General features: G+C 35.7%; 1 protein-coding gene across 10 annotated transcripts in view; it reads right to left on the bottom strand.

The window, feature by feature from the left end:
- The window catches only part of ASPH (aspartate beta-hydroxylase), a 120129-nt gene that overhangs the window by 55289 nt on the left and 39728 nt on the right, over window positions 1-25112 (bottom strand). For 9 of the 10 annotated variants that reach the window (XM_071554458.1, XM_071554460.1, XM_071554454.1 and 6 more), the window contains 12 exons: window positions 24112-24186; window positions 23152-23313; window positions 20766-20825; window positions 19216-19272; window positions 18648-18692; window positions 17864-17899; window positions 13755-13793; window positions 12803-12847; window positions 12667-12708; window positions 11569-11619; window positions 10532-10576; window positions 130-171 (listed from right to left, as the gene is read on the bottom strand). In XM_071554458.1, the coding sequence (XP_071410559.1) occupies window positions 130-171; window positions 10532-10576; window positions 11569-11619; window positions 12667-12708; window positions 12803-12847; window positions 13755-13793; window positions 17864-17899; window positions 18648-18692; window positions 19216-19272; window positions 20766-20825; window positions 23152-23313; window positions 24112-24186 (699 nt within the window). The remainder of the gene's footprint in view (window positions 1-129; window positions 172-10531; window positions 10577-11568; window positions 11620-12666; window positions 12709-12802; window positions 12848-13754; window positions 13794-17863; window positions 17900-18647; window positions 18693-19215; window positions 19273-20765; window positions 20826-23151; window positions 23314-24111; window positions 24187-25112) is intronic. The other variant, XM_071554455.1, reaches the window with a different exon arrangement.

Raw genomic sequence — 25112 nt, 5'->3', positions numbered from 1 at the left:
ATTCAATTGCCGTTTATCTACATCAGACGTACAGGAGCTAAGCTTCACTATTGTTTAATCTGGTTTAAATCTATCTACCCAGAAAGTAAGGGTCTGAATTTCAGAACAGAATGTTACTTTCAGACTTACCTTTTCCTGTTTTGTCTTGTTCAGTTTCTTTTTCACTTTTCCCTAGAATATTAAAAATATAATTTCATTGAAATAAATTTATGTTACCAGTACATGATAAAAAAAGAGATACAAGAAAATTAAAACTTATTCTCAAGACATAATTGTGCCAACAGGACTTTTTTGTTCCATTTTTATTCCACAGAGTACTGTCTTAACTATATAGTTACCTATAAAGTCTTTCTCTGCAGATGATTCAAATATTGTATTATTGCTTCAACCACAAAATACTTCCTGGAATTTCCCCCTCAGATATTTAGTAGATTTTGGTGATATACACTTACAATGCAAACTATTTTGCAAAAAAGAAAGTCTGTTCACTAATTAAAAACTCTTGAGAACACTAACTTTAATACATACATCAGATTAAAATGTGAAAACCAAAATCAGTTGGAACCAAAGTCTCATTTTCAGAAGTGGCTTGGGTACTTGGAAGCTTCTGTCTTTCTTCAACTTCTAAAATAATTTAACAGCTGCTCTGTAAACATTTGACTGCACAGGTAAATATTAACTAAGCATTAAGACAGTTTGTAGCAAAGGCAGACTACATCCTGTACCCAAATTATGTATGTATACATCATGAAGGTGATAAGATACATAAACATCTTTTTCTCCTCTCTAAATACTTTTTGATCCTGCCTTACTCTGTAACATATGAAGCATTGTGAGTCACAATTCTAACACTGTTATGGTTTCATATTTTGTCCCAGTAAGTTTACAATATTTCCTCCTAACCGAGAACATGAAACAGGGAGACAACTAAAGTCCGCTGGCTTTTAAGTTAGTTATTTTCCTCTCTAACATATACTGATTTTGAGGTATTCTTAAACATTTTCTTTAATTTCCAAGTCATTTAGAGACACTTCATCAGAATATTCAATCTTCACTGTTTTTAAGGCTGACTGCTCAGAAGCATGATAGTGTGAATAAAATACACCATTTAAAAATGCTGGAAAACATTTCACTTTTTCACAGAGACATTGGGTTATGCACACACATGAAATCAAATTATTTAACATTCTAATTTCCACTCTTTACTACAGGTTGACAACTGCTGCTACTGAATATATGGACACTACAACCACTACAACTCTAATTTACATTCAGTACAAGACAGAATGAGCATGAACTTGAATATAATATGGTAAATTAAATAATTGGTCACGCTGAAAGTCATTCACCCCTTCAATTACATCATGAAATCTAGATTGTCAATTACACTGAAAGAAATTACAAAAGATCTATAGAGTCGATTACATAATAAGGATAATCACTACTGTAACAGTATATTAATGAAAGCATCGTGTAGTACTTCCATTGACTCTTCTATTATTTGTGTATATCACACAATAAATAAAATGGTTGAGTATATCTGTATGTCATCAAAAACACTGCATTTTAAAAAGAGCAATAATGCAGTGCTAGATAAGTTTATAGCTTTTACACAGAACAATTTACATACTCATATTTCTATTATTTTTACCAGCTCACATTGCCATGATACAGCATGCTGCTTAGTCACCCATTTTCCCTGTATCTTCTCCTCTATCAGCAACACTGATATTCTCACCTGACCTCTCTACTTCATTCTAGGTCACTCAGTAACTTGCTTCCACGTGTCTTGGACATTCAATTTATTTCTGCAACTTCTTTGCCATGAAGAAATAATAAGGTATGACCTCATCACTCTAAAGTCTGCTATCTCCCATTTCTTGTCTGGCTTCACATTTCTTTGTTACTGAGACTCATGTGACATATAACTTACAGCTCTCTATACCTATTTATGCACTAGAATCAGTTCTCCAAACTCTCTTTTTTCAACATACATTCTGATAAATTAGCTGTCATTGAGTTCACCAAAGTCTTTCCAATGAGTTTTTAATACTTCAGCTTCTCCTCCGAGGTAGCTGCTTTTGAAATTCGTCACAACTTGATCTTGTTAGCTCTGAAGATCTTGTTTCTCTCAGCTCTCACCACACTTAACTAAGCATCATATTCAGCATATATTGCTTTGTTCCCTCCACACTGATCCTTAGCATACTTTGATGGTGCAAAAGGTTTTAATTATGCTATTCTTAATGTACTGTCCCAAAGACAGGGATGTGATAATAAATCTTGAGACTATTTTGTCATCAATTTAAACCAACTGTTGCTCATACAGAAGAAAAAAAACATTTAGCTCTTCAAATCCCTCTCATCCTTTACTTAATTTCTCCATTTTCAGCAAAAACCTAGATCAAAATCACAGACAAAACAGTTTCAGCTAAGCTCTACAGGCTGGGACTGCTATTACTGTGTAACATATGAGCACCAGGTATTTCAAGAAGGTTTCTACCATGAAGAATAAGTTTATTTTTCATATTACAATACATCTAAATGTTTGTGATTGCATGTGACAATGACTTGAGTCACAATCAAAAATGTATTTCAGACCTTCTAGTTTTAACACGAATCTTAATCAACACTATAAAATATACAATACATTTACATACACATAACTTTTGAAACATGCAAAATTACAAATGATAGTCAGTAAAGACATTAAAATTTTTAATATCTTTCCTATATAAAATCTTAGTCATTTTCTTTATTTATTAAAAGGAAGTACCATGATATGGTACCTTTTCAATTACAGAGAATGTTAAAAAGTGACTTAAATTGTAGTAAATTGTCAGTATTAAAATACAACTTTTGTAGCCTACTCTTTATTTATTGGTATTTCTTCCTGTGGTTTCCAAAAAAACCACAACTGAAACCAAGATTTCATAGATTCACTGAGATATAACAAAAGGCAATGCAGTAATGTGACAATATAAAGGTAAACTTTTGACTTTTTCTTACACTAATATTCAGCAATACTTGATCATTAAAGCTATGCAGGTGTTTGAAAACTCCCAAGTTCAAGGAGAACTTTTGCTTTCAAATAGAGAACTGTGCAGATCTTAGTAGATTTCTGATTTAGCTGTGGACCATAACCATAATATTCTGCATGTAAGGTAGATATTGCACTTTCCCCAGACATTTTTGTTTGTTAAAGAATGCTACATCATCCTTTTTAAGTTACAAACAGGAATTATGTGTCATGGGAAAATGCATGCCAAACTGGTTGCAGAATGTTAATACTCCAAAAGGACGAACATAATGCAATTATAGAAGACACAGACCTTAAAGTACTGGCCATTTCCCTCACAGAAGACCAGTCAGAAATAAAATTTATTTTACTTGCTATATTTCTTCCTCCTTGTAAAAAATGCCTTCAAATATATTTTAGATATTCAATTTTATAATTTAAAAAATAATATTAATTAGTGGTTTAGTCAAATATTTATCCCTATAGTTAACATCTACCACATTTGAGAATAAATGACGACACTAGAAAAACAAAGATATTCTTCTGTGTTTTATTGCAGCCAAACATTAAAATGGATTAAATATACATTTTTTAATAGTCCACTTGACCTTGCTCAGCTTGGCATATCCTTGTAAACATGAAGCACGTAAAACCACATACCCAGTTACAAAATACTTGAAATTTGATCACAGCATAAGACACTCTCACAGTCTCATAATTCTACAGATAGGCTGCCACTGTTATATAAAAAGTCCTCCATTCACCATTCTAAAATTATTACCAAGATTCCTCACAAAATATGGCTTTGTAAAAATTATTGCTCTGTAATTCACAATCACAGGTAATTTCACTAAAATATCCTCTCCCAAAACACATCACAGTCTAAGAGTATTATTGCTTTCCTGAAAAGTCTAAAGAATCACTTTGTGACATCTGTATTTGTTGATCAGATGGAACACTGTCATGGAGTCTTACTGAAACCCCAATACCAAAAACGGCAAGCAAATACGATGCCTCTTTCACTATAAATGTAAGCATCTAGAAACCTGACTTCAAAACAATGTTACAGAACTTGAAAGTCTCCCTGTAAACCCAAAGGCAACCACTGTAAGGGTTACCAAATTGTTTTTTCTTTTTATAAATTTATCTTACTTTATTTCTCCTAAACTCCTGTAACAGGCTTGGCAACTTCCTAAAGTCACAGCAATTACTCCTGAGCCAAAAAAAGGAACACATGCAAAATGGTTACCAAAGAATAAAATATGTTTCTGTAATTGTGGAACAGCAGCACAGAACAGGTAAAAACTACACCTGTTATATTAAAATAATAAATTACTCACAGTCTAAATTTCAGATGTACCGTTTACAAGAGCATTTATAACTGTAGGTCTTAAATATTGACATCATACTTTTCCTAAGGTTGAATCTACAAAGTTTTTTATTTTATTTTTTAAATAAAATTTGCAAATCAAGTATACAAACCTGACTTTTTAAATAATTTACTGAATATAAAGCTTACTAAATTCAGCTTTGAGAGCTTTATATTGGAAGGCAAACCAGAAGAAATCCACTAAATTCAACCTGTTAGTAGCAACTCAGTTTTGTTGCAATCTCCACTGATTCCCTGACAGGCTATCATGTAGTTTCCAGACATTTTTGCTTTATAAATCAAATGGGCATCAACAAAAAGTTCTAATTCACACATAAAGAGTTTCTGAAATGTGTAATTTAGTAATCTGCCCTTTTACTAGTATGAACAAAACACACCCATTTTGTATCTTGTTAGGCTATTTAAAAATCACCTGAAATTCATGTAGTGTAACTGTTGACATAACATCAGTGCAAAGAGAGAAGTCAAACTTCACAGCATAGTGTATGCCTGATTAGTGTTTTTAATAAAATGCAATTAAGCTGTATGCTATATCAGCAGTTATAAAACATTTAAAAATTTGTAATATCATATGTTTCCTTTGACCAAATTGCTCTGTACATACTGTATAAATCCACAACAGAAGATATATATTAAAATCTGAAAAAATGTACTTGCTGCTACGTTATAAATAGAATATTAACAATTGCTTATACAGTACATGAAATGCAGCTCAAAATTGCAACTCTGCCACAAACACAGAAGAAAAATAATGAATTCACTAAACTTGACCAAGGGAAAAAAAGAATAATATCAGACAGGAATGTAAACTCAACATCCAAGTGTTAAAACTGCTTACTAAAATGACAGTTGGCTAAAACTCAGTTACAACATCTTAGTGTTCATTCCCCAAACCCTGAACTGCGTGGTAATTACGTCATAAGATCAATTACAACCATCTGCTCCCCTTTTGTAGCGTATGGTTAGGGATGGTCCTCCTGTTGTAGGGACTTTTCTTTTGAAGCTTTAAATATCTGAAAAAATAAGGGGAAATCTATATTAAAGGACCAACCAAAACACAACTTACTCTAAAACAACAACAAAAAAACTTAAATGCTAAAAAAAGCAACTTTGTATCAGACTAGTAAGTTAGAAAAAGCCATAATTTCTAGGAGCTACAGTAATGAATATACACAAAGTTGCTGTATAAGGTGGAAAACGTAAACTTCAAAATATTTATCTATGCAGGAGATTTTTTATTACCATATGGCACTTCATTTACCTTGTAAAGGAAATCTAGGCCATGTGACAAACACATTAAAACAGTTTTGTGTTTTGGGTTTTTCTTTTTTGTTTGTTGGTTTGGTTTGGGGTTTTATTTGTTAAAGTCAAAGGTAATTGAAAAAGAGGAGCCACGGAATACAGAAGGGTCAAAGTTCTAAAGTGGAAACTTCTCTACACAAGGGATTTTAGCAGTTGATAAAATAAATGTAGGGTTATAAAAATGTCAAGGATACAAGGTGAAGGGGAGGAGTGGGACAACTCATAGATATTTTAAATCTGAACTCATACAAGAGGGATCAAAGTCCAAATACAGAGAGCAATCGTATCCCAAAACATGCAACATGTCTTCCCTAAACTATGCATCCAAAAAGTACTACTCTATCACAACCACTGCAATTTATGTGCCAGCATAAAACAGGATTAGCCAGAAAACCCTGAATCAGAAATATCTGAAGCTAGTTTATATCATACCACTCAAGTGCATTAGTTACAAAAACGCACACGGTAACTGAAGCTAAAGTAGCCTATGTCTGGAAAAGAATAGTGGTAGTAATTTTAGTAAAAGAACTAAGAGGATTGGAAAACAGTACCTGCAGATACCTAAGCACTTATTTTAGTAGTATTACTTGGTTTTTTGTGATATACCTCAAAGTCAGCAAAAAACTTTAGACTTGCACTCCAGCACACTCAAATCTCACATCCAAACTCTTCACTGGTGATGTGAGAATGTTCCTTACAGCTGAATTCAGCCTCTGAACTAACTCCTGTTTTTTTTCCAAAACAACTAAATTCCTGTGTTTAGTTAAGAATCAAACAGCTGCTTCCAACCTGAAACAAACTGGTGCCACCATGCTTGAAATCCAGTTGCACGAATTTATACTACTGAAAAATAAGGACTCTACAATGGCATTTCTTTTACACTGCCTGAAGTTATGCATGTTACATAAAAAAATACATCTTTCATATAGGCAAAGAGTGCATATGTCTGTAAAGGTGTGTTCTTCATTCAGGAGAGAATTCTTGACTGCGTCTGGTACAATGAACTTCGATATTATTATCACTGGAGAACAGTAAATATTAGCTTTGAATACCTGAACACAGATTTGTGACAACACAATCTCCATACAATCCACCACAAATAACATATTAATTAAATAAAAAAAAAATTGCTGGCAAACATAAATGTTATACTTTATGTGGAAAATTTGAGATTAACATTGCTTTCAAAATGATTCATATACATAAAAGGCAGGTAACCATACTTAATAGCAGAAAAAATAATAATTTAATACTAATTTTTATTCATGGTCAATAGTAATTTATCTCCTCTGTTTCTTTTCTCAGTTTTCTGAAAAGCTATTTGAATTTTACTTTATGTGCTGAAACAATAAGATTTTTGGAAAAAACTATAAAGATTCTTGAGTATATTGGTGCACTACTGCAGATTTTGTGCTGATCAAGCTATTTTAATTATCTACTTCCTAAACAAAGAATCATGTACATGGTACTACATCTAATAATTATCTGTGTCTTTAATAACTGAATAAATAAATTTTGAACAATTCTTTCACCTTTTTCCCTGTGAAGGGAAAAAGAAAATAATTCATTCCTTCCAGTGCCTCTGCTATTATGTGTTTCTACAAGATACGCCAGGATAGAGATAAGGGTAGCCTTGCAGTTTAAGAAGTGCGTTGCACTAGTTTGGAAAACAATGCTGGTTTAAAAAAAAAAATCCAAAAGATCTTTTGAAAGGATCAGAAATGCATACTATTTCCAATTAGAACAAGCTATTTCTCACTCTAACACTTTGAAAACAGTGAGGACTCTTTCAATATCACAATACAACAAACCAAGAGTGGACAACTAGGTTCAATTCCACTGTCTTATTTGAAATTACATCTGAAATTAAAGGAGCACTGCAGAGGCTGCACCTCGAATCCTGTGTTAAGTTTTGGGCCCCTCGCTACAAGACACTGAGGTGCTGAAGCATGTTCAGAGAAGGGCAACAGAGCTGGTGCAGGGTCTTGGAGCACCAATCCTATGAGGAGGGGCTGAGGGAGCTGGGGTTGTTTAGCCTGGAGAAGAGGAGGCTCAGGGGAGACCTTATCGCTCTCTACAGCCACCTGAAAGGGAGGCTGTAGCCAGATGGGGATGGGTCTCTTCTGGCAAGTAACAAGCAATAGATAAGAGGAAACAGCATGGACTTCTGCCAGAGAAGGTTTAGATTGGGTATGAGGAAAAACGACTTCCTCAAAAGTGTGTTTAAGCACAGAACAGGCTGCCCAGGGAAGTGGTGCAGTCACTCCCCCTGGAGGTATTTAGAAGGCCTGTAGATGTGGCACTCAGGAACACTGTTTGGTGGTGGATGTGGCAGTGGTAGGTTTATAGATGGACTGGACCTTAAGGATCTTTTCCAATCTAAATAAGTCTATCATTCTAATGGTAGATTTCGGAAACCATCACTACTGTAAAAACACCTAACTTTGTGATGGTAAGGACATTAATTTATTGCTGCCAAGACTGAGCCATAAAGTACAGCACAAAAGTGATAGAAATATGGTCCAAAACCCCAAAAATTAAACATTTCAAGTTGGCACTTGTATTCTGAATTTGATTTTTAAATAGTATATGTAAGACAAGAGATCCTCTCAAAATCTTTGTATCAATACAACTGGCACTGTGCAGTGGAATTATCTACAGTTGAAATTTTGTAAGTCTTGTTACACACCAGATCAGTGATTATCGTGTCAAAACCAGATTGTGCAGAGGGGTGCGTGTGTGTGTGTGAAGGAGCAGGGATGGGTCGAGCCTCACAGAGGTTGAGTGGCATCAAATCCCTCATGGCAGGGCCTGGAGCCCACACAGGGAAGCCTTGGAGCAGCTGCCAGTCACAAAGAGCCCAGGAAAACTAGAACACCCCACAGCTCCTGGAGCCCCTGACCTGCTTGGATTGGCAGGGACAGTGAGAACATGGCCCCTCACCCTGGCCTGGGACCCCAGAGTGGTCAGTGGGTCAGAGGTCCTGCCAAGAGGGTTTGGCCATTGAGACCAGAGCAGATAAAGAGGGAGCACAAGGTCTCCATTGGGGGCTTTGCCCTATTCTCCTTGAAGCCATCAGCTTGTAACCTTCTGAGTGGTAACTTTGTTTTTTCTCCTCTCTTTTTCTCTCTTGACTCTTTGATCTCTTAATCTCTCTTCCTTTATTATTGTCTTCCTCTTGTGGGTAACTTAAACACCTATTTTCTGTAAGTTATGGGTACCTAACTTAAGTTGCATGGAGTTTGTGTTTGCTAAGTGTAACAAAGGTTCTCTATAACAATGCTTCTTAGTCCTAGTAATCTGTTGTAATGCTTCTGTGAAGGTGCACATTTTTTTCCTGTAAACCCCTTTTTGCCAAAACACCTATAATCTCACCAAATTAAAAGAAATCTCTTAGAGAAAAGGCATAAATTCAAAGTACCAAAGAACCCATGGCTTTACAAGAGTTTGTGTGAATGAAATCCCTTGGAGCCAGAAATTAAAGTGTAACACCTCATAAAAGTTCAGCCTTGGGGACCAGGATGTAAGAAGTCCTTTAAGGGCCTTTCTGAGAGAAAATATTTTTTTTCTTCTACAGTTCCAACTTAATGCACAACAAACCAAATGAAGACTACCTCTGCAGAACTTCTTGCTATGCAGTCAAAGCAGCTACTGTTTGTTCTTACACAGATTATAAACTTTGGTTAAGAACACTCCATTCATTACGAAACGAAACATTTTAGATAAGGCATCTATTAATTGATATCTACAGCTTCAAACATATCAACACCCCGTGTGGCTGTTGTGATAAACAGAAAGACCTCACAGACAACACAGTTACGTCCTAAAATGAGCATTTCAAATCACCTCCATTAAGGTTTCACATATAAATTAAAATATTACCTAAACCATGCCTTCAGTCTGTACTGGGCAACCAGAAAGGCCTCCTATGGTTTTTTCACTTCTCTGGCTACTTTTGCAAAGACCAAGAACCAAATAGAAGTTTCATTTACTGCAAGGGAAAACAAAACATCCCCCTCAGAACTCTCTGGGCACCACACCTCATAAGAGCTTTTGCATAGTGTAAAGATTAACTAACCTGGAAAGGTGCTCAGGCTAATGAGAACAAAACAAATATAGCCACCAGGGCTCTTGGATTGCAGCTTCTCTGATCTACTGTGCTGAGACACAACTGTTTCACTCAACACAACTACTTTGTTACAACCAACAAACTAGCACCTTGTAATAATTAACTCTAAGAAGCAGGAGAAAAGTAACAACATTTAATCTTCAAATTCAAAAGCCAAGTAGCTACTCTAAAAGTGGTTTCAGTGTGTTTACTGACAGTGTGTTTACTACTGTCAAGCAATAGATGGAAGTGCTCTTGTTCTTGAAATCAGTTATGTCAAGAAGAATGCAATGGCATGACAAAAATGTCCTGTTTCCAGGGCAGTGCCCAAAGAATCTACCACAGCCAGACTCCAATAGATCTGACTGACAGAGCATTGACACTATCACTATCCATGATTAGTTTCTCTGGAGAGAAAGCACACACATATTTTGAGACCTGAAATTGTCATCCTTCCCTTCACAGCAAAACTATCCATCTCTGTCTGAAATTATTAAAAACTAAGTTTTAAATTAAAACTAGATACAGTTTATTTGGAATGCTTTCATATAACCCAGTAACTACTACTAAAATTTATCAAGTACAATAAAAAAAATTGTTTCAAAACCAAGAAGCAACTTTGACAATAATATTCCTTCACGTCTCTCAGCAAAGTAGCTTGTGCTTCTTTATTTATTTTGAAAAAAACCCCAAGCATTTAAGATCGACTTACCCCCTTGAGCATCATTTGAATAATCCTCAGCTTGAACATGCATCTCTGTAAATCAAAAATGTAAAAATAATTCAAACTGGACTGCTCCCTAACCATTTGTAAAAAGCCCCTTTTTCCCCTTTTGTTCAAAACAGTGACCTATCAAGACTATTCTGTAATACTGCTTTTGCAGGAGCGGGATGCACATTTCTTCCTCAGCTGAATTTTAACAAGGGAAAGATTAATACTTAAGTAGGCAAATGAGTAAATGACAGGATTGCATTTTCAAAAATTATACTTAAAATTTTGAAACTATACCATCCAAAGCACAAATCTCCCACAGTTTCACATGTTATCACAGTACGGACTTGGAAAAATTAATACACTTATTATGTTCCCAGCTGCAATTATGAAATACTTGACTTCAAGATTCAGTTATTTTCAATTTGATATGTATGTTAAAATTAGCCACATCACATAGCACCAAGTATTATTACTGCTATTAGATGGAAGGCTGCACACAGTCCCTATTAATGCATGGAGGGACTCAGGCTCACCAGAGAAACACCTTCACAATAGCCAGGATTCTGGCTGTAGACAGTAAGAGTCAAAGAGAGGGAAATGCATTCTCTGACTTGGGAAGCCCACAAATACAGCTCAAGTCTGGGAAGACATTCCACTTTATCTCTCACATATACCCTCTTTCTCAAGTATGCACTACTGACTGGCTGGTGGAAAACAGAGCAAAGAAAAGAAATCTTCAATTTCATCATATGGCCTAAATATGGTCATTTTTATCAACGTAAGTTTTCCTGAGCAGGGAGCACTTTCAACTTCTAAAACTGAAGAGTGCTATGAAAGCCATTAAAATATTGCCATTAAGGAACCCAAGATGATAGATTCCAACAACACAGATATGTTTCTCCTCAATAGAAAACAGTTGCAGAAGAAGTTATGAATTATTTTTACTGCTGGGTAAAATTCTATTCCACAATATTTATGACTTTCCTTTTTTTTTCTTTTAAGTGGCAAACTCATGCAAAACATAACATACAAACCTGATTCCTCTGGTTTAATGACCACATCATCTTCTGATTGCTTGTTTTCTACTGTTATAAAGAAAATAAGTGTTAAGTCATACATAGTACACTTACAATTCTGTTTGTATCCCTCAGCCGCCACACAATCAAATAAGTATCCAACAACAAAGAAGACAAACTGTTGTTTCCTTATTTAATTATATCAGAATGCATTTTTCAAACAGAAAATCTAAATAAATATAGCATCAAATCCTACACACTGTGCTTAGACTAAACTGCTTAGATCACCTCGCTCTAGCTGACTGAATCAACAATATGTTTGAAAAAAACTTCCTTAATGACATTTTTAACTGCTTAGAACAAATCTTCACATCACATTTGACACAGTACTCATTTAAAGTTTCTTGATACCAATAAAGTAAACAAAAATTTACAACTTGATCTTTATGAGGGGCAATGTGGAAAACTAACATAGAGCTCCATAGAGGAACTGAGCAAGTACATTATAAGAGCACCATGAAGTTCGACAACGCCAAGCAGAAGTTCCTGCACTGGACAAGGCCAAGCAGAAGTTCCTGCACTGGAGTCAGATGCTGAAGCACTTCTCCTAAGAAGACAGGCTGAAAGACTTGAGTTCCTCACTCTGGAGGAGAGAAGGCTGCAGAGAGACCTTACTGCAGCCTTTCAATAAGGGATCTTGTAAGAAAGACAAAAAGATACTTTATACCAGTGCCTGTAGCAACAGGACAAGTAGCAATGGTTTTAAAATGAAAGTGGGTAAATTGAAATTAGACATAAGAAAGTATTTTTTTATTCTGAGTGTGGTGAGACACTGGAACAGGTTGCCCAGAGCAGTAGTGGATGTTACATCATTGGAAGTGTTCCAAGTCAGGATGGACAGAGCTTTAAACAATCTCACTTAGTTAAAGATGTCCCTGGCCATGGCAGGGGGTTTAAACCAGATGATCTTTAAATGCCCCTTCCAACCCAAAATGTTCAATGATTCTATATAGCACATTTATCTGCTTTGTTTTTCATTTGCTTGGTTTTTAATTATATCAACAAATACAAATAGAAGAAAATCCTTTGTCTTTCACAAATTATGAAAACTCATACCTGAGACGTCCTTGGCAATATCAAAATCTTCAGTAATTTCATCTATAATAAAGGGAAAAGTATATAATGAGCTTGCTTTTTTTAAACATCAGATTTGCAATTCACAATTTGCAGATCACAATTACAAAATACATACCTGGCTCCACAGCTTCATTCACCTCCTCCGGAAGGTCCTCAACAGCTAAAAAAACATTCAGTTCAGAGCAATAAGGAAGTCAAGCCCCCAGCTGACAGAATTTACACACAGCACAAAAAACCACAGCTAGCACACAGACATGTTCAGCTGTGAACAGTGAACTGCTACTGCCAAACAGGAACCTCAATGAATTTGAGGGGAAAAAACACACTGGAGAATTTCTTTACTTCATTCTAAACTAAACAACTGCAGTTTTTTTCAATCAGCTGTCTGAGATCACTTAAAAGAGCTGGTATTTCAAAACAACAAAGTATAGAGGATGCAGAGAGTACTGCAAACAATTTTTAATTGCTTTTGCAATTAGACAAATGCACTAGCAAAAGTCTGCATCAACGTAGAGTTAGTATTGACAGTCTGTACATTTTGAATGATCTTACACAGTGGTTGCAAGGTTATGAGCAAGGCTTACAGCAGGCAGCAGGTTTGACTGTGCTGAATTACTGTGTTCCAACTCTCCATTAAAAGCCTCAGATACCCTACTTCATGTCACTTGAGACTTTAAAGATGAATCCTCATGAACAGCATATCAAAAGGTGTCTCAGCTCATAGGACAAAATGTAACTTTATAACAACACAGACTGTAACAAACCTTTGCCATAGCTGACAATATGTCATGATTGAAGGTCACACAGATTATGTATTTTAATATATATAAATAACAAGATTAGGTTAATGATTTTGATGCTAACTTGCTTAAAATATTACTCTGATTTTGAAAATAACATGTATTCTAACAACATTCATTGTAGACGTATTTCTACTTTGCATATGAAACTAAGATTCTCTAATGTGTTTCTCATACATATATATATATATATACACATGGTGGGATGCGTGTGGGAGTGCACACACATATACATATATATATATGCATTTATATATATGTATATACCTGTATCTTGAGTCTCAGTCTGCTTTTCATGTTTTGGTTCTGAAAGAAAAGAAAAAATAAAGGTCCTGGGTGGCTTATATGCACAAAGTATCCTAAAAATTTGGTTGTTAAGCATCCAGGTAATGTCTTTAATGATAAGGTCCTGAAAAAACTTTTCCCGCTCTGGGCACATGAATAGATATATGAACCCTCTCTGGAACTTGTAGTAGAAATGCTGCACTGAATCAATCAATCAATCAATCAATAAATAAATAAATGCACAGGTAATGTGAACATATTGCTCAAATTTGAAGCCTTTCTATCCACACAGAAGAAATGCTGAAAACAATGACAACACTAAATCTATCAATCTCTACAGTTGCTATAATTCTCCTACATTCTTAATATTTCAGTAAAGAACCAGTCTAATTTTCATAATTCTGAAGAAATAGTTTAAGAATATCTAAAATTAAATATTGAATAAAGTCTGAAAACAGAGAAAAATGCTATCCATTGTCTGAATTTTCAACATACACTTACTGTGAATTTTAGAACTAAAGAAGTTCAAAGTTTGTTCAGCATTTTGGATAATTTCATTATCCTAACAGGTACTAACCCTCATCTGAAAAAGTTAATTTACATAAGATTTAAAAAAACAAACTAAAAACTCCCACACCTTTATAATACTGATTTATCTTACAAGGTACTAATGGTCATGTACCCTATATCCCTTAGAAAAAATGTTCTTACAGAATATCCTTAAAAACCATCTAGAACTCTTTGCTTCTAATGAAAATCTTAAACTTGCTTTTTTTCTCCAGTTTCATTGCTACAAACTGTAGCAAACTCTACATAAAACTACTGAAAGTTGCGTACAATAACTGACTTCTTGTATTCCAAATATATAAGTAATCCATTCACACACTCCACTGTGGGTTATCATACACTTATTTTAACTACAAAATTTTTAGCATTAGCAATAACCTCAGTGATGTGATTACAGGAACAGTGATTTTATTAGAGCTGGTCCCCAGTCTGAATTAAGAACCAAGTCATACAAAGTGATAGTCACAAAAGAAATTGAACTGCTCTGGCTAACAATACTCTTGGCACTGCCCTCACCTTTCTGAGAATTCCAGAAAGCACCAGAATTGGAGAAAATATTTCATGCGAGGGTCTTGTCAGAAGAGGGGAAACACATCTGACAGAGATAGGGAAGATACATAACTCCAAAACAGAGAAGCTTATTTATTGACTTCCCAGACAATTGCATCTGAAGCTTTAAATTGAATCTTTTTGTGGAAGTGAACTGCAGTTTTGGAGCCTATGCCAAAACCACAAGCCTTACATTTGAGAGAAAGAATTTCAGTCTCCACAATGGCCTCTATCCCTTCTTTGACTTTAGAAAACAGGTGTTAAAATTGCTCTTCTCCAGAAACAGCAAATCTGTTCCACTTTCAATCCAACCAAAAGCATGCCAAAAGGGACAAGAAAGGTAAGCCCAGGGACAAAAAGGATGGAAAATAGGTACAACTGCTAAAATGGTGTCTAGCACATGAACATGCCCTGAAACTGAGTAGACTGAACTCAGAAAGAAAAAATGGTGTCACAGAAAGGCAGCTTGGCTGCCTGGTCCTTTTCTTCTACACTGCTCCAGGCTGGAGCTCTGAAATGAAATTCCTGCAAGAAGTGCAGAGGACGCACTGTTCTTTCTCTTACAACCGCAATGTCTTCAAAGGAGAACTTGAAAGCAAGACAAAGTTATGTAATGAAAAGGTGAACTTTAATCAAGAGAAAAGCAGTTTGCCATGGACTATGTTGAACTGTGGGAATAACTTATTGCGTAAAAGAAGCCTGGCAATTTAATAGCCAAGAATATCGAGTTTTTTGACAGTCACCTGCTACCTTAGAATTTCCTTTTGAAAAAAAGACTAGAACTTCCTATTCTCATCATCATCCTAATCAGAGATTCAGAAGAGTAAAGAAAGAGTAAGGGAAAAAAATCTGATTTATCTGATACTATTTAAAACTCTCATTGCAGCACACAGTGGCAACTCCATGTGAAATCACTGCTTGCTGAAGCACATGAATTACTCACAAAACAGTGATTCACTGTTACTCTGCCGGGGTATCAGAAGAAACTGCAGAATACAAAATGGTTTTGGAACTGATTTTATGAAAACCTGATATAAATTACTTCGGTTACCTCTCTGATCAACTTACTGAAGTGCTGATGCATGAAAAACAGTCCCTGAGCCAGAGTTGACTTCTAGATGAACTTTCCAACCTAATGTTATATTTAGTCATGTAGCTGCTTATTAGCCAAAATTATGTATAATCATTAGTAAAATACATAGCATGATACAACACCTGTGTAAACATGCATGCTAATTAAGTAAGATATATTACTATCTGCTCACTAGTGAACATTTGTATCTGTTCATTAATGAAATATGAATGTATTTATCTTTCTGTATTTAGTGACTGGTCAAGGCCATGGAAGTAGATGTCTGGCCTTGTTTGGTGGTAGATGGTCAAAACTAACTCCCTTGATTTTCCTCTGAGCCCTGGCCAGGCTTTGGGTGAAACCCAAGAAGAGAATGAAGCCATATATTTTCCACACTAAATGATTATGTAAGCTTGTTTGCTTTTAAGCTGGACCCTTCCACAGCAAAGATGGAGACCTGACCTACAAGTAAGTGGATGTACTGCGCAGGATTTTCCAGTTACCAGGAGTGGTCCTCTGACCCTTCGCTGTGACTGGGGCTCCCCAGCTGACGCATGGGTCTGGATGATGGGAATGTATCAGAGGTTTAACTGGTGAGGTACCTTTCTGAATCACTATAGACACTCTTTGTAGTAATGATCGGGTGCATTGTGGAGCTGACCCTTTTGTAATTCTTTGCTTCTTTTGTAATTCTTTTCTGGTTTGCATTATAGTAAATTTACACACTTGTTCCTTAAGGTTGGTGTCTGTGTCTCTTGTGCTGATCCTCATATCCCCTGGAAAAACACCTACTCAAAAAGCTGATACAAAACACACTTCCCAAGGGCACTGAAGTATTCTCTGTCCATGGCACCACTACATATGAAGAAGTATAAAAACTAAAGATTAAAAGTTGAGCTTCTTCATATTTAGGTGGAAGAAGCAAGAGGAAATTACTCCTGATTAGAAACTGACCGTAAAGTAGCTATCTCCTGGAAAGGTGAGTAAAAAATAAACCCAGCGAAAAATCTAGAGGTCTCTTTGTCTTGCATCTATTAATGACAAGACATTTTGTCAAGGGTATCATCACTGAGATAAACAATTATTTCCTTAAGACTGAGAAAGACACTAAGTGCAAAATATACTCTTGGGGCACTTGAAGTCTTTCAGTGGGATTTTGACTTCTATCCCTAAGATGGATGTCAGAATTTCCCTCCTAATGATCAAGAATGAACCTCCTTAAGGTTTGCTCTCACAAATATTTTGAAGTTAGGAATCTCTGTCCTTTGCTCAGGTTAAATAAACATGGGAAATAAACATAAGTGCTTTAAAGGTATGCTTAAGTATTCTGAAGCGTAGTAGTTCCCACATGGACATCACAGCAGGAATCACAACCACATACCTTTGTTTCAAGGCTGTGACTACTATTCTCCTTCTCATTTGCTTTTTGTTCTCGGCAATCACTAGCAAATTTGGTTTCAGAGCTGGTGTCAGCAAACATTAGCAAATCATCAACGAAATCAAACTAAACCAGAGTAATTCCCAAAGAACTGCTAGTGACAGAAAAGACTCAAAGGTAATATTGAGCTATACAAACACAATGAACCACAGCTGACTTGGCCAGGCTTTCCTAAGAAAAAGGGCATGCAAAGATTTCAGTGTTCTTACTCCACATAAGCACAAAATATGACAAAGAGGACCAATGTGGGAATTTAATGTATATGAATACTCTGCACTTATTTCAGTGTTAAAGACTGTTTGCTTACACACACAAAGGGTTGGAACACAAAACAACCCAAAACATTAACAGAGCACTTGCAAAATAATATGGCAGCATAAAAAATTTCAAGACAAAGTAATTTCACTTGCATATTAATGAAAGATTTTTATACTGTAACTTCACTAAATACAGCAGTTCTCATACCTTGGTCTTGATTATAATTGCCATGCACTCTACCCTCTGTTTAAAAAAAAAAGAATATGAAAATTCATGGAATTTTAAAACAAAGACACACAAATAATACAATGCCAAGTTTATTCAGAACAAAACAGATATTCAAAACTATAGTATTTTATACTGTAATACAGTTAATAAAAGGTCAAAGGTGAAGATTTCTAAAAGATCCCGTGAGAAGAACAGAGTCATTTTCTGGCATTAAAAATAGACTTAAAAAAAAATAAAGTAATATCAGTAGGCTTTCTTATGCAGTTCTTTAAGCCATCTACAAATGACCTAAAACTCAGAATCAAAATATTCTTATATCATGTCTATGTACAGCTACCTTCTACAGTGTAATTTTCAGATCTACCTGTTATGGCTGGCTTGCTTTTAAAAAAATTTTAAAGACACTACTTTTTCCTTGACATCACACTAACTTCAACACCATTGGCATATTTCTATTCTTTTTTTATCCACAGAAACATCTGTATACAATTCAAAATACCAACATACACTCTCCTGGAAATTCAGCCCTCAAAACAGTATTCTGCCCATTTGGATGACACTATAGAGAAGTAGTACTCACACAGGTCTTAGTATTTTTTCAGAACATAAATAAAAACATAGATGTAGTAACCTACTAAGGAACAGATACTACCTAAGAGCTCCAACGTCTTGAGTGTTGTGGTGGTTTTTTGTGTGATTGTCTTGATTTAGGGCCAAAATTCAATGACACTTCAACAGAAAGAAATAATACTTTGGACTGTACCTGTGTAATGTTCCACAGCATCTTCTAGCACCACATCAGAGTCACCTTAAATTAAAATATTTAATATTTTATATACCAATCAAATTTTCTTGCAACAGTTAAACAGCATATACAAACTTTAAAAGCCACATATTTAGCTCAAGAATAACAAAATAAAACATACTGAGTTTATACTACAACATTTTATTTAAAAGTGACAGCTGAATTGTAAAACAGATTCAGGAGCTACACCATAAGATACAGAATATAATAAGTTCACGCTTGTATTTAAGCTTAAAATTAGGAAGATAAGTAGGTCTTGGACAATCGATTCCTTGATTAGACTGCAAGACTCCTGACAGAACAAGATACTAATCTAAGTATTTCTGGTTTGGATTCATGGAGTGTCATGCTCACAAATGTAATGGTAACACAGTGGCAGAAAAAAAAATCAGGCTTACTTGAAATTACCTAAAAACTGCTTGCAAATAAAACTGTGATGAAACAGTCAATACGACACATTACTTTGTAACACATTTAAAAACCACGAGATTATACTATCATCTGAAGTAACAAAAAATCTACAAACCTGGAGCTTCTGGATCACTTACTCTCTCCTCCATAGATACATCATAATTATCTAAATCTGTAAATTAAATATGAGTAAGTAAATATTTTTAAATAGAAAATATGAAATATCTTTAATATTTGATTGTTTTAACTTGCATCCATAGCTGAAAACTGTCAAATTAAAATTTTACAAACTGACACGACTTGACACGTGGAAATCTAATTGAAGATCTTGGGTCACTCTCTTATACTCTCTGTATCAAAACTAGATCCACGAGAGCCATTATTCTCTAGAACTATTTTTTAATATGCATAAAAAATGTAAACTTCCTCTATCTTCAACATACTACAGTAGCTTCTTTACTGATATGCAAGAGGCTCAACTTGTGATGATCTACAAAAGACAAGATGTGAGCCAGAAATCAGACCGTGCATAGTATGTACTTCAATTCTGGCATCAGACATTTAGGGCCATTTACTTCTTTTCATTACCTAGCTAAATAAGTCTATCATTTTCCTCTATTACTACAATGCTTGGCAATGCTGTTAATATAGTCAGCATGACATACTAACAAAACACGATACTGAAGGTAAAGTAACTATCCTGTTACTTTGGAAGTGTCATAGCTTGGATTCTAAATGACTAACTGGAAAGCAGTAATCTCCCCCATAGTTTGGAATAAACAGTTTTAGCTGTATAAAACAATTTTTTTTCTATTTTTCAGTCACATTTGGCATCAAACAGGACTGCAAAGTCCAGAACTAACATTGAGTCAAAGAGAAGAAGCCTAGTCTAAACATAAATCCATGTCTAATGTAAATGGAGGAGGCTGTACTATAAATAAACACTGTTAAAATCCTGAAGAAAATACTTATCAGACAGCAGGGAAACTGCAATATCAACCTAATGTTTCTACATAACAGGAAAGATGAGCTAATACCATTGTACATTTTATCAAGCATCAAATGAAGATGACTAAGCTAACTGGATTAGTCAGGCAAAATTTCTAAAAGCTCTCGAGACGTATTAAAGTATGTAGAAAGACAGTTCAGAATGATGTCCTTGGCACTGACTCACTGATAGTAGAGTCAGCCACAAAGGAACAAACAGTGCTGAAGGAAGAGTTAAAAACTGGATGCTTTTGATGTCAAGAATAATAGTCTAGAAGAAGCTTAGTATTGCAAACTGTAAGAAGACAGTAATATAAGCAATAAATCTCATTCTCACTTTCTTAGACTGTACAAACCACAGACCTCTTGCCTACCCAGATCCCAATCATACACAACAGCCAGAAACACACAGTAAATGCAAAGTGTTCGCAGCAATGAAAGCACAGTTTCCATATCTGTCATTCACTATTTGTATAAAGATTTTCAATAGCAAGTACAATACAGTCATCTCAAAGTAAAAATATCCATTATAATAACAAGAAGTTATTTGGTGAAAAAACATCTTCAAAATTACATATTCCTAAACCAGTCTGACCTTTTCTATTTTTCTTTCTCATCCAATTTGTTACACTTAGGTGAAAAACCAGTATTACTGAGTTTAGAAAAACAAAATGATACCTGAAACTTCATAGGGTTCAGACTCCACTGCTTCAAGATCATCTGCCAAAAGACCAGCATCTGAATAACAAATATGTTTATACAAATTTTAACATTTTAAAATTAATACGATACCAAAACCCCTAAAACAACCTAAAAAGAACACAGTCAATTTTCTAAACTGAAAGTAGAAGCAAATATATTTACAATTTTACTCATATAAAATATTGACAAGGTGTATATATGACCAGACTCCATACACATTTGCTCAAAAAAAAGACTCTCCACAGAAATGTCTAAGTAAACTTGAAGGAAAGAGAACGTATTCATTTTGGTATCTTAATTGCAAAGATTTAAAATAACTGGAATTTTAATTTCTCCTCTAGTCTCCTAATTGAGCAGTGGATAAATAAAGGAGATAGAGAAACATGGAGATATAACAGACCCAGACTGAAAAGAATTAGTTCTGTAGTGGAAAAAGAATCTCAGTATTCTTCCAGCAATGATAACTTTTAGATCACATCCATTACATGAGTTTTTCAAAGAGATGTAATAAGAGATGTGTAAAACTTCCACTAGGGCAGATAAAAAGCATTCAGAAATAATTTTCCCCAAGCTGGATTTAGATCATGTGATTTTAACTACAATTTTTATCATCCTGTTAAACAACATAGATCAACCATAACACTCTCTCAGGGAGACACATTTGAATGAAAGAATACGTCTTTCGAGAAAAGGTTGTGTTATTAAACTAAATTTTAAGAGTTTATTAAGCCAGAAAGTCCAGAAGCAGACTCCATACAAATACTATTGATGGGGAATGACCAGATTGAAAGCAGCCCTGCCAAGGAGCTGGGGGTCCTGGTGATGCCTTAATATAAGATGTGTAGCATATATATTTTTAGTAATATAGCTGTATTGTTTCTAACACTTTGAAATAGCAGTTATTAACAAGTACTAAATCCCCTTTCTCATGCTTTACATCAAATTCTCAAAATTCTTCAAATTTTGCTTAATGTTCTTTCCAAGGAAAAAGATTTCAGCAAGTACATCTTGTCTGGGACACGTATCTAGAAGGACATAATAAGATATCATTGTAGTCAAAGCCATGGAAGGCCCAGAAACTTTGGAGAAGCTGCAAAGAAGGCATGCAATGTGAAGATGATGACGGTGAAGGATTATGATGTGAAGAAGTAAGAGGTCTTGAGACATCCGACTTAACTCTGGGGCAGTGTGCCAAGGGGCAGATGTGAGGGAGGTTCTGGGGGCAGACAATCCTCAGGCTGAACACATCCATTACATATGATAACTTGCGTTATAAATTTGTAGGAGCCTTATACTGAATTGTGCACTTATGTATTCAGTGTACCTTGAAGCACCTTAATTAAAGACCTGCTATTTTATCTATCATAGAATCGATTGGGTTGGAAAAGATCTCCAAGATCAAGTCCAACCCTTGGTCCAACTCCAGTCCATTTACTAGATCATGGCACACCATGCCATGTCCAAACTCAGTTTAAAAACCTCCGGGGATGGTGAATCCATCACCTCTCTGGGCAGACCATTCCAATGCCTGATTACTCTCTCTGTAAAGAATTTCTTTCCGATATCCAACTTAAATGCTAATACTGTCTCGAAAATTCTTCCATTTTAGACATCACTGGTAGATGAGGGGCTGGACACGGAACACCTCTCCTCTGAGAAAAGGCTGAGAGAACTGGGGTTCAGCAGAGAATGAAAAGCTCTGGGGTGACCTTACTGCAGCATTCTGGTCCCATGAGAGGCCGACAAGAAAGCTGAAGGACTTATTACAAGGGTATGTAGTGAAAGTACAAAGGGTCTAGCTTCAAACTGAAAGAAGGCAGGTTTAGGTTTGATATAAAGAAGTAATTCCTTACTTTGAGAGTGGTGAGGCACTGGAACATGTTGCCCAGAGAAGTTGTGAATGCCTCATCCCTGTAAGTGCTTAAGGCAAGGCTACAAAGGGCTTTTGAGCAACCTGCTGCAGTGAAACGTGTCCCTGCCTATGGCAGAGGGGTTGGAACTAGGTGATCTTTAAGGTCCCTTCCAATCCAAACCATTCTGTAAGATCACAGTCATCCCTCTGTTCTGGAGAGATATCCATGTTTGGAATAGAGATTAATTTGGTTGAAAGTCAGTATCACAGTAATTAAATAAAAATATATAACTACCTGGATTCCAAGACATGTAATATTAAAATATAGCACTTTGATTTAAAAGACATTTATTTGCTAAATAATGTTAGCTATGGTTATCACTTGTCACATCTCTATTCTAAGAAGAAATTACAAGTCAAGTTTTTAATGAGACATATTTCCATTTGTCTGGGTTGGTTTTAGGGTTTCTTTGTACATTTAATTTGAAATGTATTTAGTCATTCAGATACCTTTCTGAACTGAGTCTGATGTCTCATATGCTTCTGGTATTTCATTCTGTAATTCTCTCAGCATGTCATCTGCTGCAGGAGCTTCAAAAGTTTCTCCATGTATTTCTTCCTTCACTTGCCACTGGTCACTTATACTTTCATCTACATCTTCATGTCTCTCTCCTAATCAGTAATGCAGATTATTAGTGAATACATATTCTTTGGTATATTCTATTACCAGCAAACATTCAGTCTTCAGTATATCCGTTGTGTTTTCCAACAAGCCTCCAAAGGGAATGGGATAGATGACTTGTCGTCACCTTCCAGCACTATGTGCATGGCCAAACTTCGTGAACAAAGATTTGGGAGGGGCTCTCCCCAAGTGGGTGTGCCCTTCGAGCCTGCACAGTGGATTTTTTTTTTTTTTAGGTGAGGCACAGCATGCACAGAACTGGCCCCATCATTTAAGCCCTAAGGTCCATCTGCCATAGACGAGCAAGCTCAGACAGTGACAGTGAAATCCTCAGGACTATCTACAGCACCCGGTACTAACCGAGGCTGACCCTGCTGAGCATCCGAGATCTGACGGGATTGGATGGCAGGGAGGCATTGAACTGGCCGGTACACTCTCCACTGAGACTCGAACTCATGACCTTGTGATCCAGAGTCCGGAGTGCTCACCATTACACCACGGGACCACCCTTCCAAGACTATAAACCCAAAGTATCTGCACTGACTTGACAGGACCTTCTATGCCCACAGTAAAGGCCATCTCTGCTGCCAAACACCTCTGGATAAGAGGCCATAGTTTTAGGATTTGGTGACTGAACTTTATGAATGTTCTTTAAAATTACAAATGGGCTCAGGATATTTTATGCAGGCAAAAGTACTTTAAGTGCATACCAAAACCAGACGGACATATATCTAGCCTATGGCAGTATTTATAAACTCTTCAGTGATTTCTAAGTGTTAATGCATTACCAGGCTGGGAATGGAGAGCTTCATGAAGAACAGATTGAATTTCCTCTTCCAATTCTACATCACCAGTCTTGTGTTCTAAAAGGATTATAAATTGCAGTGAAGATAAGTGCAAAGGCAAAGTGTAAACATTAGCTCACAGGTTACAGCCCTTAGTAAACTCTGTAAAGTTCTTGTTCTGTTCTGTAAAAGTCCCTATAGACTGACCTGACAAACCCCTGCAATTCACACAATTGCAAAAAGAATTTTGTCTTGCTTATTCTCAAATATACAAAGATCAATCACATCAGATTCATTCTGAAAATGAACTGAAATTATCTACACTGCATTTTCTGCATACATATTTTTCTCCAGAGCAGTAACAACTTCAGAAAATTTTCAAGCCAAGAACTCTCATCTAATTATTTTGCTAACACTTTCATACAGTACATTCCTACAGTTTAGGCAGCAGGACTAGAGCATGTCATATTTTACAACAGAATGTCACTTGCAGAAGTAGGGTCTTGTTGACTTCATAAACAGGGAAAATAGGTAACTAACATTACAATATCAAGGTGTTATTCTGCTATGAATTGCCAGGAGAAATCACAAACTGGTTTCAGGGACAAGTGATTGTCATCCAATACACAAGCCCAGGCCATAACAGGAATTTGTACGAAGTGTTGCCTTCATATATATGTTAATTAACACTCAGAAACCCTACAGCATAAAAATCAGATCACAGCTGCATTTTGAAATAAAGATCTCAAGTGGTACCAGTTATGGGGGAAAAAAAAAGGTAATGCAAGTCTTAAAATCTATAGTCCATTTTATCTGCCCTATGTTCCATATTTGTGGATTTATGAGTTAGGTTCATATAAACATCAAGTAGGATAAGCCGCTTCAAGGAACAGGAAGAAACATGTACTCTCTAAATAATACCAAAATACCAAAATGCAAATTGCATACCTGAAATGTGACATGTAAAAATATTTTTTCTTGAGTTTCTCTTAAATCAAATACAT

Source organism: Pithys albifrons, chromosome 4 (genome assembly GCF_047495875.1).
Source record: "Pithys albifrons albifrons isolate INPA30051 chromosome 4, PitAlb_v1, whole genome shotgun sequence".
Classification (NCBI taxonomy): Eukaryota; Metazoa; Chordata; class Aves; order Passeriformes; family Thamnophilidae; genus Pithys; species Pithys albifrons.
The sequence above is the reverse complement of the archived record's forward strand: the minus strand, read 5'-3'. Positions and strand labels throughout refer to the sequence as shown.